We start from the raw sequence: 15,905 nt of genomic DNA on the forward strand, positions 1-15,905 counted from the left end.
TAAGAACATATTCCCTGGCAGAATTTTTGCCGGGACAGGCCCCTATCGTGGTCGATCGGCCAGTCGTTTCGCATCATCCAGAAGGCCTCGGTGCCAGAGCCCACTACTGGGAATCAGTGCAGCAAGACACCTTCTTCTTGACCAGGGGAAGGAGTGCCAGGGGACACAGAGCTGCAGGAAGGACTCAGGGAGCTATCACAGGTGTGCGAGTTAAGAGCAGCGCGTCCCCCGATAGGGTGGAAGACATTACAATTTTGACAAAATTGGTGCATGCTCTCCAGCAATGCATGGGTACACCAGACGCTCCAAGGTTTTCAACTAGAGTTTACACAGTGGGTATGGCAATTTTGGCAATTCAGAACACTGCCCTTCGGACTCGCTTCGGCACCTTGGGCTTTTGCCACCCTGATGAGACCGGTAGCAGCACACTGATGTATCAGGTAGAATGGGTGAAAGAACTCCTCTCATCCCTAGATTTCCTAGTCAATCAGGAAAAATCAGACATGTCACGGACAAAGGGAAAAGACGCTCTGGCATTTATGATAGACACGAGAAGAGCAACGCTCGAACTCCCAGTGAGGAAGATAAGGGATATCAAGAAGGAGATAAGGACATGCCTCAACAAGGATGTCGTCTCCCTCCGCTCTCTAGTGAGGCTAGTGGGACTATTAGTGTCCTCCATTCAGGCCCTATTCCAGGGACCCATGTACTACAGGGCCCTGCAGAGACTGAAGATCAGGCACCTGCAACAGGGTCTGAGGTATTATCAGTTGGTTACGCTAGACGAGGATTTGACTACAGAGCTGAGATGGTGGCTACAGAACATGGAGGCTGGAACGGCTGAACCATCTTCGGGGACGCCCCAGACATAGTCATAGAATCAGATGCCAGATGAGCAGGTTGGGGAGCCAGATGTGGCCCCCTAGAGACAGGGGGAAAATGGGCTCAGGAAGAGAGTTATAGCTACATATCAATTGTGTAGACCTGTTAGCTGGGTCTTACGCGATCAAAGCATTTTACGAAAGACAAGGCGAACTGCTGCATCCTCCTAACGATGGACAACATATCAGCAGCTCGGTACATAAATCACCTAGGGGGGAAGAAGTCCAAGCTATTGGCAGAATTGGCGAAGGACTTCTGGCATTATTACCTGCAGGCCCAAATCTCAGTGACAGCCGAGTACCAACCGGGGTCCCTCAACTGGGTCACTTATTGGAACTCGGCTGGATCAGCTATGGGGTCTGATTCACATGGACCTATTTGCATCCAGGCTGAACGTGCAGATGACCAATTTCTTCAGCTGAAAGCTGGACCCAGCAGCACTAGGGACATACACATTTCTGCAAGAATGGGGCGGGGGAGTTTTTTTCCATCTTTCATGATGCTGAGCAGTCTGCTTGCGAAAGTTCGCAGGGAGAGAGAGATGGTAGTGATTGTGGCGCCCATCTGTAAGCCGCAAGTATGGTTTCCAGCTCTGATGGAACTTTCTTCAGATTTCCTGCAGATACTCCCACCAGAGATCAACCTGCTCACTGACCGAGCTGGGTCACTTTATCCTCTGAGAGAAATGGAGGCGCTCCCGTTACTGGCTTGCAGGGTGTCGGGACATGCTGCCCAACTCATATCAGATTCGTGGGCTCCATCCATGTGTAGGAGCAATAACGCGGCATGGGGCAGGTGGGAGCGCTGGTGCGAGAGGAGAAGTATTCCTCCTGTTTCTGCCCCTGTAGTAGCAGTTCTTAACTTCCTAGCTTCCCTCCTGGAGGAATGCAAGGCCTTCAGGACGATTAGGGGCTACAGATTGGCAATCGAGGCAGAACACGTGGCTGTAGACGGCGTCCCCTTAGGAGATCATCCGGCAGTAATAAGACTCATGAAAAGAGCACGGTACAGGGTTCCCCCAATTCCAAAATATGCATACTTGTAGGATGTCAATGTGGTGTTATGCTTTCTAGCAGACTGTACAGCAAATAACTATCTCTCTTTGGCACAGCAGTCGATAAATCTAGCCATGCTATTGTGTTTAGTGTCATGTAGGAGAGTATAGGATGTTAAGGCACTGCAAGTTGATAGAAATACCTACAGTAAAGAAGGCGTTACTTTTATTTTAGCGAAGAGGACTAAGACAAATTTCTCTTCCATTTCCAACCCTTATCTGACCGAGCAACCACAGTTATGTGTGGCAGCTTGCATTAGGGAGTGAGTACGAGACCAGAACAGTGGTTTGGCGGCTGGCAAGGGTATCGCAGCTGCTGATCACACATAGGAAGCCCTTCAAGGCAGGTGGGTCCGCAAGGTCATGCAGTCGGTAGGTATCGATCTGTCTGTTTGGGGCCCATTCAGTGAGCGGCGCCATGGCATCCAAAGCGCTTGCGGCAGCTGTGCCCCTCGTGGACATCTTAAGAGTGGCAGATTGGTCTAGTGAAATCTCAATGTAGGCTTTTTATTTCAAACCAGTCCTGTCACTGGTGGGGGCAGTAGTGCGAAGCTTTGAACAGCATAACGCTCACCTCCGGTCTTGACATAGTATGAAGATAACCCCAACTTATAGCGCTGGGTGTCTTGATTGTCTTAAAGACAAGGAGGCGAGCATTACTTTCCCACCCAGCGCATGCACTGTATGTTAATTTCCCCATAGTTGGAATAGGTCAGTGCATTCTCCCTCCCTAATTATGTCCCTCTGACAAGGAGAATAGGTGAGCAGAGACAGTGCGAGGATTCTGCAAGCGTTCATTGGGGATGGAGCTTATTGGTTTTCCAGTGGGGAAGTGCAGACCAGAGGAGTTTTCAGTAACAAAGTTGACCTTTAGTGACTTGGTTTCAGTTCATATGTACGTGGATCAGTTCAGAGCATCCAAAGAAGAATATGAGACATACAGGAAGTGGTAAGAGCTACTGTAACAGGTTGTGAGATGGACTACAAATGTAGATCAGAAAAGTAGGATTTGTAGTTTTTGAAAAAGAAAAGAAAATAGAAATGAAGGAAAGTTTGTTTAAACTGCTGAAGAGTAGATTAAAGAAGTTGAAGCACAATGCTCGCCTCTGTGTCTTTAATAGAATCAAGACTCTTAGCACTATATGCTGGGGTCATCTTCATTGAGGTGCAAGACCTTATCTCATTCTCTGGTTAATAGTAATGGGGTGTACCTAGACTTCCACTGGGTTCTCTGCATTGTTTTCTTGTTCTTCATGATCCTGATCGTGTGGTTCTTGAGAGCAAGTTCTATGCTGCAAAGGTTTTGGGATTTGAAGTGTGACTGACTCCCATTGTAGCTTGAGATCACACACTGTTCCTTGGAAATATAGTATTGAGGAGAATGATACCTTCATCTGTGGTGGTGCTTGCACATTTGATTACTCTCCTAAGACTTTATATGTGCGTCATGGTATTTACAGTGTCAGTGTTCTCACTGAGGAGGGGGGCATATATATATGTAGGGACAATGCAACCCCCCCCATAATCTCACATTGATGCACCTCTGATATGTGGGCCAGGGTTAGGCATTAAAGTACATTTTCATGTGGGTCATTTTAGATATACTTCTTTAGGCCAAACTTGCAACATTTCTTAAGTGGGACCCTTTTTTATTTATTTTCTTCTGTCTTACCTTGTTAGCCACTGTAAGGAAAGTAGTAGAGGCCTATCTTATGAGAATCAGATCTAGAGGCATAGCTGGCTGCAGGCTCTCAGCACTCTGGCAGGTGGATTTAAAGTTCTTATCTTGTCAAATCATCCTGAACAACTTCTCAAATGTGTAGGTTTGTTGAAAGAAAAAACTCTTCATCCTTAGATGTTTGGTTAACGACATTTAGACATATACTACTTTACTAAGGAGTGCCCCTCTACTGGCCAGGTGGGAAAAGAACCAAATGAAGTTGATTGACCTATGTATTAGCTACTTTAATAAAGGTAACATATTGGTCTAGAGATTACCAGACTAATGACAGGAAACATTTCAAAGCATGTGAATCTATGAGAGAAACAAGGCTGGTGTACTACTTTTTGGTTTCTGCCTTCATTAAGCAAATCTTTGTCTGAAGCGCTGGTGCTAAAACAACAGTATTGGCATTGTTTGTTCAATCATTTGTAATGCGCTCCAGACCCAAAGGTATCAGGGCGCAGCAATTAAGGATATGCAACGCTTAGGTACAAAGGTTACAGGATGTAAGCAGGAATAGTACAGATGCAGGAAGTAGATAAATCAATGAGAACAACACAGAGAATATATACAAAAATTGATACAGTGCATAAGTCTAGAGCATACAAGTACAGTAGGGGTACGGTACAGGAATGTAAGTCCAACATGAGCAGGTCTAAAAGGACAAAAGGACTTTGTTTAGAAGCTGATATTCTCAAGCATATGCTGATCATTTGTAGGTTTTTGAGTGTGACGGAAGTTATTGGCAAATATTTATATATTTTACTCACTTAAGATGTGTGGAGTGGTGTCTCTGTTTACCTGTGCTTTTTTGCAGAAATTCAAATAGGGAACTATGACAAAGGAGCAATTGTAATTCAATGAGAAACTCACCACTGTTAGATGTCCATTCTTGGCTTTGTAGACTTGTGGCTCCTGTCCGATTGTGAAAGTAATAACGCCTTCTTTTCCTTGAAAATTAAATTTAACGCTGGAAAACAATATGCATTTGGCTCTTCATTGATTATAAGGCTTATTTTTCAGCTTTGTACATGAAAGGAATTATAGACAAGATCTATTATTTATTTTTACATATTTCCAAAATATTTCATATCAATAAACTAAATAAAATCAAAATCAAAATATTGTGAATATTATTTTCAGTGATGTTTACATTTTCCTACAATTATTTTGTTTCGTAATGGCAATTCTGAAAGTGACCACTTACATGAAAAAATATTCTTATTTTTTCAAGGACCGTTAAGAAAAATATTTTTTGCTGCATTCCCTCCAGAAGACATCAGGGACTCGCTTCCTTTTGCCATGGTTTTGAACTTTTCCTGACTGTTGGAGGTAAGTGAAGCCTTTTTTCTGCTCCACTTACCTTGCTAAGCTCATCTGATCTGGGGTACTGATCAGTCCCTATGGTCATCAGTGCAGGAGAACTCTTACTCTCACACTAATGTTCTTTCTGATGCATGTACCTGCCACAGATTCCTCATCTATGATAATCCTATCCACAGCGTAGTTGTTCTTCAGAAACATTTCCACCGCCAAGGGAGCAGTGTTGCTCTGCGTCGGCTAGAACTGCATTGTAGTGTGCATTTTGAAGATCAAGCCCTGTTCTGGGAACCTCTTGAAAAAAGAAATAGTGGCAAGGTATCCCTTAACTGTGCCATCTGCAGGCCTGCTTGGGCCAAGGACAGCAAAAAATCCCAAACAGGGCATAACGGACAGGAAAAAGGGTCCAGATTCCTCTCTCTGTGCCAAGCCAAACATGTATCCCAAATAGAGGCATACATAGACTTTGTGGAAGGTCCCCGAGCTGAGAAGAAAGGAAGTCGTTTGACAAGTCCCACTCCTTGTGTCTCAGCCTCTCAGTAGCCAAGCATAAAGGATGAGCCTGCTGAGGTTCGGGTGGAGAACTCACCCCTCTGATTGGGAGAGCAAGTTCACTCTCTTTGGAAGGCGCCAAGGAGGGCAGCTATTCACATACCACGTCGTTCAGGCCCAGACTGAAGCGATAAGGATTAAGGTGGTTCCGAACAAGCACAATCTCCTGAGAAACAGCAGAATAACAGGGATCGTCGAGAATGCATAAAGGAGGCTGAATGTCTATTCAATCGTCAGTGCATCCCCCAGAGCTCCCTGATGAAGGTCTGGCACCATGTAGATTTACAGAACTGTTCTCCCAGAGTGAAGACTATCGAGAGCTGATAAACCGCAGACAGGTATTGATTTTACATATGTAGACTTCAACTACCAGTGGTTAGACATTTTGGGGCTCAACACGGGTTGGGTGGAGCAGCATAAATGCAGCAGTAACACTATTTCTGCCGCATTAACGCTCTGCCCAATCCTGAGTTTGGGCAGAAAGTGGGAGATTTACCTCCAGCCTTTTGCTGTTGGTAAATCTCGGCACTTTCCTTCCATTTGCGGCGCTATTACCGCAGCACTAATAGCGTGGCGCTAATATCACCCAGAATGTCCCATTGGGTTGAATGGACCGAATGAGAATGGGGAGTTTCCACTCCCCCACCGCCCCCGCAACTCTGGGATCTGGAGAGAGCTAGACTGAGTTGCGGTAACGCAATTTCTATTGGTGGTGTCCTGGCGGATTTACGAATGGGATACCGCCAAGGTTGTGATAGACACCCTTGTCTGTGTGGTCCCACATCTTTCAACAAGAAAAATTCCGACATTTCACAAACATGTTATATTTATTATTCTTTCTGCCAAAAAGTATTTTCATCCATTATTTAGAAATTCAATTAAGCAAATTAATTTAGCACCGATTTCACAATGGCAAAAAAGAACCAGACTGTTTTATTTACTATGTTTGATGAGTAACATGAAAATGAATGTAGCAAACGGTTTTCTTTTTATTTTATGCAGCAAACATAGTGCACAACAACAGTATGCGTTATGTTTGCCCCAATGCAAGTGTTTTTAGATAAGACTGACTATGACAATTCCTCTTTGCTCAATTCTTTTTTATCAAAGTGTTTGCTCGACTCGTGCAACTGTTAGATAATCTGGCCCCTGAAGCCTTTGACCATGGTTGCATGAATAAATACACACGTGCAGAAAGAGTCACACTGACCAATACACAGTGAAGAATATAAAACATCATACCTTCCTTGGACGACATTTACACTGTTCTCTTTTTTGGTCAGCATGCAAAGTTTGGTAATGGTTTCAAAGATCTGGTCACACTGTAAAATTGCATCGCCCTATGAGAGACGAAAAACAGAAATGTTACATAATTGCAGCACAATATATTTGAAGTCTTGCCATCTCATAGAAGATATCACGATTTGAAGGCAGACATTTTACAAATTAGTCTTTTTTTTAAAGGAATGGGTCACTTACATCGACTTAAATGATGCAAGCAATTGACATTTTTATCGAAATAGGCATTGTACTATTTTCTTTTACTCTCGACTCTGGAAGTTATGGCACCCAGGGTACATGGAGGTCACACCACGCCACATGACCTCAGTTCAACCCTTTTTCCCCTCTGACTCAGCAGCTGACAGAACAAGAATGAACTCAGGGTTTTGCAAAAAACGTCTCCTCCTGCGTCACCTGAAAATGTAAAAATATGCTCTTTGAATGTGGGTCAGTGTAGGAGAGCAGTGAGAAATATGTGGGTTGAGCCATCCATCAGAAAAACGCATTACCCCAGGAAAGTAGAAATTACTTACCGTAATGTTCTTTCTATGGATTCTTCTGCAAATTCCTCATCTGATAGATATTCCCTCCAGCTTTGCTGCTTCTGAAAATTTGCGATAGGGTGCGTAGTGGACGTCGACCTGGCCATCGATCAGTTTTGCTCGGCATCTGGTCGTCGGCTCTGGACATGACATCAGGCGTCGTATAAATACCAAGTCACTACGCCCCAACCTCAGTTCCCCCCTTTTTTCCTGAGCACCACACTCTATATAAGAAAACAGAGGGAACAAACGGGCTAATGAGTCCTTAATAAGAGAAGTAATTGTAGACCTCCGAAGGAGGAACAATTGAGCAAACACAAGTAGCATTAGAAAAATCTTTGCTTTTTTAAAAACTGTGGCAAGAAGACAGAAAATGGACACAAAGGACCATCGCCAAGTCAACATGAAAGAGAAGATGTGCGCCAACCACGACTTTCTGAGCGGGGATGGACGGGAGGGGAGATGAGGAATCTGCAGAAGAAGAATCCATAGAAAGAACATTACGGTAAGTAATTTCTACTTCAAAGGATTGCCTTTCTACCATACATTTCTCATCTGATAGACTCCCAAATCAGTAAATGAAGGAGGCGGGCAGAAAGTTATAGCAAGACATTTTGCAGCACTGTCCTGCTAAAACACGCATCAGTAGTACAAGCCACATCCAGACTGTAGTGCTTTGCAAAGTTATGTAGGGATGACCATGTCACAGTGCGACAAATCTCCCGGACAGGGACTCCCCTCTGCAATGCTGATGATGATGAGACTCTCCCTTATCAAATGGGCCCTGAGCCTGCTGGTAATTCCTTCCCAGTGGACTGGTAGTATTCATGTATGCAGAAATGCATCCATCGAGATAAAGTCTGCTTAGTGATGGGCAGGCCCTTACAGGTTAAGGAAAAGGACGCGAAGAGCTGGTCAGCTCTCCTGAAATCAGCTGTTCCGGTGATATAATAACTCAACGCCCACTACGGGTGTGGGCGATGTAACCGTTCCTCCTGCTTAGAAGGGTGCGGAGGAGGGTAGAAGACTGCAAGGTCGATGGATTGCGATAGGTGGAATTCTGAGACAACCTTGGGGAGGAAGCCAGGCCATACCCTGAGTGAAACATTCTCCTGGGGAAAAAATGCACAAAGGGCGGCTTACATCATAAGGCCTGTAGTTCACTCACCCACCTAACGGATGTAATAGCCAAAAGAAGGCTCTCAAAGAGAGAAGCTGTAAGGGACAAGAGTGCATAGGCTCAAAGGGAGCTGCCTTCTGAAATGCCAAAACCAGATTAATGTCCCAATCCAGGACGACAAAGGGAGTTGGTGGAAACTTATTTACAAGTCCTTACAGGAATTTTGCCATTACCAGGATCGTAAAAAATTAACCTTGATCTGGGGATCTTTTAAACACAGAGAAAGCCGCCAAATATCCTCTGACTGTGGTGACCTGAAGGCCTGCAGATGGCAGAGACAGAAGGAACTCCATCATTGTAGTGGTGGGGCAAGAGATGGGGTCAATCTCGCGTTCCCTGCACCATGCCTCAAATCTTCTACATCTGCATGCATACAAAGGTCTTGTAGATAGTCTGCGTGCAACCAGCAACACCTCAAGTACTTCCTCAGAGTGGTCCCAGTCATCATATCTCATCCTCTCAAAAGCCACGCATGTAGGTTGAGGGATTCCGGGGTCGGATGGAGTATCAGACCTGCCGACTGGGTTAGGAGATCCGGACGTCGAGGTAACCAGTGATGTGGACAGATGGACAGATCCAAGAGGTCGGAATACCACGTTCTCCTTGCCCAGTCCAGGGCGATCATGGTTGCTCAAAACCTCTTCAACCTCTGGATAACCCATGCAATGACGGGAATTGGAGTGAGTGCCTAAAGGAGAGGGAAGGTCCGATATGCCAGAAACGTGTGCCCAGTGCACCGTTCGCTGGGGATTCCCTCGAGCAAAACCAGGCACTACTGTTTGTGCCTGCTATTGCAAACTATTAGACTAGCCTACTGTAACGCTCACCTGGTATCCACGGGGACGTCACTCAGCCTGTTCTGACCTCTTACGACCTCGAACCCTTCCCCGGAGTCTACTTGACTGGAGACTGAGCCTTGTTTTCTTGGAAATTGTGCTCTCCGTCCTGCTTTCAGCGCAGGGGCGCGTTGATTGATGCGGGCTCGTTGGTGACAGGTAAGTATAATGAGTCTTTTGAACAGTTCTCTAACTTCGTTCCTTTCCTTCCTTAGATGATGACCGGCGTCCGGGGATGGTGACGTGCTGCTGAGATGAGTAGCGCTGAAGGTGAGTGAGAGCGCGATGCGACCCTTTCGTATTTGTATTGAACTGAGTAATTTTTCTGTGTCTTTTAGGTGGCGCAACGTTTTCAGCGTGGATGAAGAAGAAATGCGGTGAGTAAGCGCGGTATGCAGCGCCTTTAAATGTTTCCACGCTAACCTGGAGTGTCTTTTCCCTCTTGCAGATGGTTGAGAAGTTCCGGAGACAGAGTTCCCCCAGAGCGGCTGGGATTCAGGTAAGCGTTTGAAGCTCGTACAGTCTTTAAAAAATAAGCGAAGATTTGCTGAATGCTTACTAATACCTTTTTTCTGTTCTTTTCCCTTTTCCTTAGGAAGCGGCGTGCTGGGATGGGAATGACACCGCCGAAGATGCCCGCAGAACAGAAGGAGAGATGAATGATGGGCAGAAGCGCCGCAAGGTAAGGCTGTTCATAACAGTGTTCTTGTTCTTGCACGAGCTGAGCGCAGAAGAAAGATGCAGGCCTACTGGAGACCGATCCGAACACGGTGAGTGTCACGCTGCAGGTGCAGAAAACACAAAGCATTTTTCTCAGCCTCGGCGTGGCTTAAATAGTCTCTAGGTATCCCAGGTGTCTCTGGGCTGAACCACACCCAAATGACTAGACTGCACATGCAGTTCTGGGAACCGAAATATGTGGAGGCATCCATCTTGTCCCCATCAATGCACTACAAATCCAATCCCAATGTTATCCTATGGGAGTGAGTGAGTCTGGTGCCACAAGCGGCAAGTCTGACTCCAAGTGGGTCTTTGGAGGGATGTAGAGGCCCTTGAGGGCCATGTAGGTGATTGTGGCCTGGCTCCAGCCTGACATCTTGGAGGGCTGAGGACATGAGGGGCAGGAATCATGGCACCTACTTGCCTAGACGTATTACCAGACCTATTACCAGTCTAGCATAATCTGCTGCCTAATCTGCTATAAATAACCCATGCCCACTCCACTGCTGTTGCATACTACTGCTAATTGTTGGACTAGCCTAATTGCCTAGCTTTATCTCTAGACTAGCTTATTCTACTGTTTATAAAACCTTTTTCCTTTACTAGCATGACAGAGCCAGAGGTTCTAGCGATCATTGAAGGCCTTAAACCAACATCATGCAAAGGAGATATCTTTCCCACCACACTTTTTAAGGAATTCGCTAATACCCTCACCCCATGGGTAACAGAACTCGTCAACCGCTCTTTTCAGGAAGCTGTTGTTCCTATCAGTATAAAGGAGGCATGGATCACCCCTCTACTTAAGAAGGATAATCTTGATCCTCTGTTACCTGAGAAGTATCGTCCCATCACAAATGTTCCTTTTATACTTAAAATATTGGACAAAATAGCTTATGTACAGCTGGAGAAATTTGTCGAAAATAATAACATTCTGGCCAGGGAACAGTCTGGACTTAGAGCCAATCATGGAACGGAGACGGCGCTGTTAGACCTTAAGGCCAATATAACAGACTTACTTGAGCAGGGCAATTCTGCTCTGTTGCTCTTGCTGGATCTTTCCTCTGTGTTCGACGTGGTCGACCATGAACTACTAGCTGAAAGACTCAAAAAAACCGGCCTATGCTCTCCCGAAGCAGTACGCTGGCTAAAATCTTTCCTGGGACCCAGGAATGCTTGTGTCGCGAAGGTATCTTTTAAATCTCTAAAAATTCCTGTGACATGTGGTGTCCCTCAGGGATCTTGCTTATCCCCACTACTTTTTAATATTTACATCAAATTCCTATGTGATCTGCTAAAATCAATGGGCATACAATTTGCTAATTATGCCGACGACATGCCGATAGTGATTAAACTATCTGGGGTCTACAAGGACAATCTAGCTACTCTAAATGAAATCTATGATACCATTCAAAAATGGATGCCTCTTAACTCTCTTGCCCTAAATGACAAAAAACAGGTCTGCTTGTTATTAGTACACCGTTTAGGCATAAAAATATGTACCCAGATTACTCTGCTTTTGTAATTGGCGGTAATAACATTCATGTATCAGACTCCGTAAAGACACTGGGAGTTTACTTTGATACTCACATAACTTTTCAGAAGCATCTATCCTACCTCAAGTCATCATGCAGCTTCTTTACACATCTCTTATGGCAAATAAGACCATATTTGTCCGAAGCCAATAGAGCATCCATTGCAGCAGCCATAATTAATAGCAAGTTAGACTACTGCAATAGCCTCCTGATAGGCACCTCTAAAAGAAATATTAGGAGTCTCCAAACTATACAGAACAGAGCTGTTCGAGCTGTGTGTGGCCTAAGTCGTCAAACTCACATTACAGAGCATCGTAAAAAGCTACGCTGGCTCTCTATCGAGCAGCGGCTTGAATTCAAAGGATTAGTAATAGTCTTTAAATGCCTCTCAGGCAAAGCCCCAGAATATCTAAAAACTAGGCTCTAGATAGCGCTTCCTAAGCGTACGCTACGCTCAAACAGTCTTCTGCTATTGGCACAACCACGTACCTTCTTGAAGAAATTGGGTGAAGCAAGTTTTGTGGCCTGGGGCCCTAAGAACTGGAACACAATCCCTCTTCATCTTAAACAGTCCACGACACTGCAACAATTCAGAAAACGTTTTAAGACCTTTCTTTTTGATGCTTAAATCCCCACTTATGCTTTAAGATCACTGGCTTCCCCTCAGGATTTGTTAGTCGCCATGACCCATGGCGGCTACTTTCTTCTCTCCTCTCTGGTATTTTAGTGTTATGTGTTTTTATTTGTTTATGTAAGCGCCCTAAGACCTTTGGGTGAGTGATTGCGCTGTACAAGAAATTCCTTAGCTAGTTAGTCATAATAGCCTATGCCGACCAGTGCCCATTCTACTGTTTGTGCATGCCACTGCTGTTGCCACTCCACTGCTGTTACACACCATTGCTGTTGCACACCATTGCTAATTGTTGGACTAGCCTAATTTGCCTAGTTTTATCTCTAAACGTGCAAATCTGATGTCTATAATAGCCTGCGCCTACCATTGCCAATCGTCGGACTAGCCTACTTGCCTAGACCTATTGCTGGACTAGCCTACTCTGCTATCTATAACAGCCTAGCCAACTCCCCGCTTCATACCCGCCACTGCCAACTATCGGTCTAGCCTACTCGCCTAGAACCCGCCATTGCTAACTGTTGGATCAGCCTACTTGCCTAGACCTACCCCCAGACCAGCCTATTCTGCTGATCTTAATCACCTATGCCTAATCTCCTGGACTAGCTCACCCACCTAGGTCAGTTACTGGACTTGACATTCACCACAGCTGCTAGGGTTAACTATGTACACCAGAAAAACTCTGTTTGATACTTTACTGCTGATCCCTGCCATTATCCTCATAACTATGCCTTTAGCCAGGCACTCACCCTGTCCTGTAGCCGTCAGAAACAACAGACTTCGAGCTAGACTACCCCGCCTCTATGAGCCCAGAATTAACAATAATATGAACCTTAAATTTCACCTCAACTCCAACACCACTGCCCCACAACTTGAATCAACCATTAGCTCCAATCATGAGCCCTTGCCTAAAATACAGAACCCTGCCCACAACCAACCTCTCAAATTTCATGCCAGTACGTAGCAATCTAAACCAAGACCTACCATTCCTCAAGAGCCTAAACACATGACCATGATTACTGGAGCTCTTATCAATGCAAGATCTTTAGTCGCACATGCCACCGAAATAGCAGACCTCCTATCCGCTGATAACCTGGACATACTAGCAGTCACTGAATCATGGCTCCATGACGCAGCTGGCCCTGCCCTCATGCTAGCTATACCTGACAATTATCAGTTACTTAGAGTAGACAGACCTAATGCCAGAGGAGGTGGCTTAGCCATCATTGCTAAAACCAACCTCGCTATAAGAATCCTAACTCCTCCTCCACTTAATTCCTGTGAAATGATCATGGCCAAACTACCCATCTCCAGCTACCACACCCTTACCATCTACCTGCTATATAGACCTCCAGGACCCATCGATTCCTAGGAGGAGGACTTATCTGGTCTCCTAGCTAATAACACTAAAGAGTCATCACAGATACTAATCTTGGGCGACTTCAACTTAGGCTACAACGATCCAGAGGACAAACATGCACAGTCAATAGCGACCATACTATCCGATCACGGATTTACCCAAAAGGTCCTCGCTCCAACTCATGTCAAAGGCAGGACTCTTGACTGGGTTGCTGACCTAAATTGCACGACATCCATTACTAAAATATCCCCTTAACCATGGACCGACCACCATTTGATTGACTTTTCTATAAACATTGACAATCAAACACCCAAAGTATTAGCTATGGTACCACCACTTCCCACTAGATGTAAAAAAAACTTAACCGCAGATAAACTACTACCTCATCTCCTTCCATCCATCAACTCCCTACCAAGTGATTCTGACCCCAATATCCTTGTTGAGATCTTTAACAACACCATGATCACGGCCCGAGATTATATCATGCCAGGTAAGCTGCGCAAAAGCAAAGAAAAGGCCCATCTCAATGCCTGGTTTACGCCCCACCTTACAGAACTGAGACTGCAAAAAAGGAAACTACAATCTATATGGAGACATACCCTGTCGGATGAAAATAAAACACAACTAACCCACTTTGCCAACAAATACAAAAAGGAAATAATCTGTACTAAGAAAGACCTTTTTAAAGAAAGAATATCCAAGACCAGATCCAATACCAAGGAACTTTTTGCAATACTTAGAGAATTGGAACTTTCTTTGCTTCCCTGTCAGGAGGCAGAGTGGATGTAGAAGATGCAGGTCTAGAAGACTAGAAGAGACCATAGCAGCCTGCATAACAAGCTCCTCTGGGGAAGGATGAGAGGAGAGGTATGAATGGTCTCCTCTAGCTGGCCTGTATTTCCCGGAAATGGTGGAGCTGACAGGAGGAATGGAACAAGGCTTTTGCCACATAATTGCTAAAGGATCGGCAATGGCAGGGTTTAAAGGCATATTAAGTTCTGTGGTAAGGCCTTTATCTAAAATGTCGGTAAGGTCATAACCTTGTACAGGCGCCACTGAGGAGTGCAATCCCAAGGTGTCAATAACCCTTTCTAGTACAGCCCTGAATTTAGAGGTATTATGAAGAGAGGGCTGGGACTGCTGAAATTCAAGGTTTGGCGAGGTGCCCAGACCGCTGGCATCCTGGAGGCCTTAAACCAGTTGCAAAAGTTGATTCTGGTCGTCAAAATAATCGACTCTTCCTGAACCAAGTAAATCGGGTCGACATCCCTCAGGTCATCGACGTCATGACGGTGGAAGATACCTGCCATAGTATCGAAAAATTCCGACCGGTGTTGCAGGTGAATGTTTTCTCGACAACCGTTGACATTGAGGGTTTGTCTCTTGGCGTCGATATGGTGGATGTCAGTGTCGATCGGGATCGAGACGCTGTAGTGTCCACATCCTTGGGTGCACAGGGATGATCTGGCTTCCAATGGATCTCTTTTGGTGTCGAAGGATTTATCAGCTCCGACATTGTTGGTACCAGGGCACTAGAGGGGTCAGGTATACCGAGCACTGCTCTTGGCTCCGAAGCCTGCTTCGAGGTGGGGTTAGCCGCTCCGACTACAGCATGCTTCTTGAACATTTCAAGCATCAAGGATTTGAAATCCTTCCACTCTTGGCGGGTGGTAGGCACAGCCGACGGCTCACCTTGATCCGTTGACGGCTCAGAGTCTTGACAGTGGCAGTGACACTTTTCTTCTTTTGGGAAGACGAAGAGTGGCTCCTCAAGTGGGACTGTTTCTTCTTCCGCCTGTGTTCTTTCTCGGGGGGTCTTCCCCTCAGTTTCGGCATCTGAAGACCGAACTGTCAACCTTGCAGGTGATTTTGAAGGCAGTCAACCCAGAGCAAGTTTTGCAGCTTAATCGCGAAGGGATTTAGGTCGCATTTTGATGCACGATGGACACCCGTCAGTCCTGTGACCCATGCCGAGGCACCAGAGACACAACTCGTGTGGGTCATTGATGGACATCTTGGTGCCAGAATCGGAACACCATTTGAAACCTGATACCTGAGCGACCCGACATCTCGCATTGAGGATTTTTTAAAAGTACAACGTTTTCTGCCGAAAACATTGAGAGAGTCGAAGCTCTGTGTTCCAAGCAGCGTGTTAGCTTGGAACACAGTGACGTGACATGACGTGACATGGTATTTATGCGATGTCTGACGTCAGGTCTGGACCCGACAACCAGACGCTGAGAAAGATGGATCGACGGTCAACGGCCGGGTCGAGGTCCACTACGCCTCCTGTCG

At 45.5% G+C, this 15,905-nt stretch overlaps 1 protein-coding gene across 2 annotated transcripts in view; it reads right to left on the reverse strand.

Moving 5' to 3' along the window:
* The window catches only part of MYO1H (myosin IH), an 833,585-nt gene that overhangs the window by 27,629 nt on the left and 790,051 nt on the right, over positions 1-15,905 (reverse strand). For both annotated transcript variants that reach the window (XM_069619421.1, XM_069619420.1), the window contains 2 exons: positions 6,774-6,871; positions 4,533-4,629 (listed from right to left, as the gene is read on the reverse strand). In XM_069619421.1, the coding sequence (XP_069475522.1) occupies positions 4,533-4,629; positions 6,774-6,871 (195 nt within the window). The remainder of the gene's footprint in view (positions 1-4,532; positions 4,630-6,773; positions 6,872-15,905) is intronic.

The sequence above is a fragment of the Ambystoma mexicanum genome, chromosome 10 (genome assembly GCF_040938575.1).
Source record: "Ambystoma mexicanum isolate Mex_15411 chromosome 10, UKY_AmexF1_1, whole genome shotgun sequence".
In the NCBI taxonomy this organism is placed as follows: Eukaryota; Metazoa; Chordata; class Amphibia; order Caudata; family Ambystomatidae; genus Ambystoma; species Ambystoma mexicanum.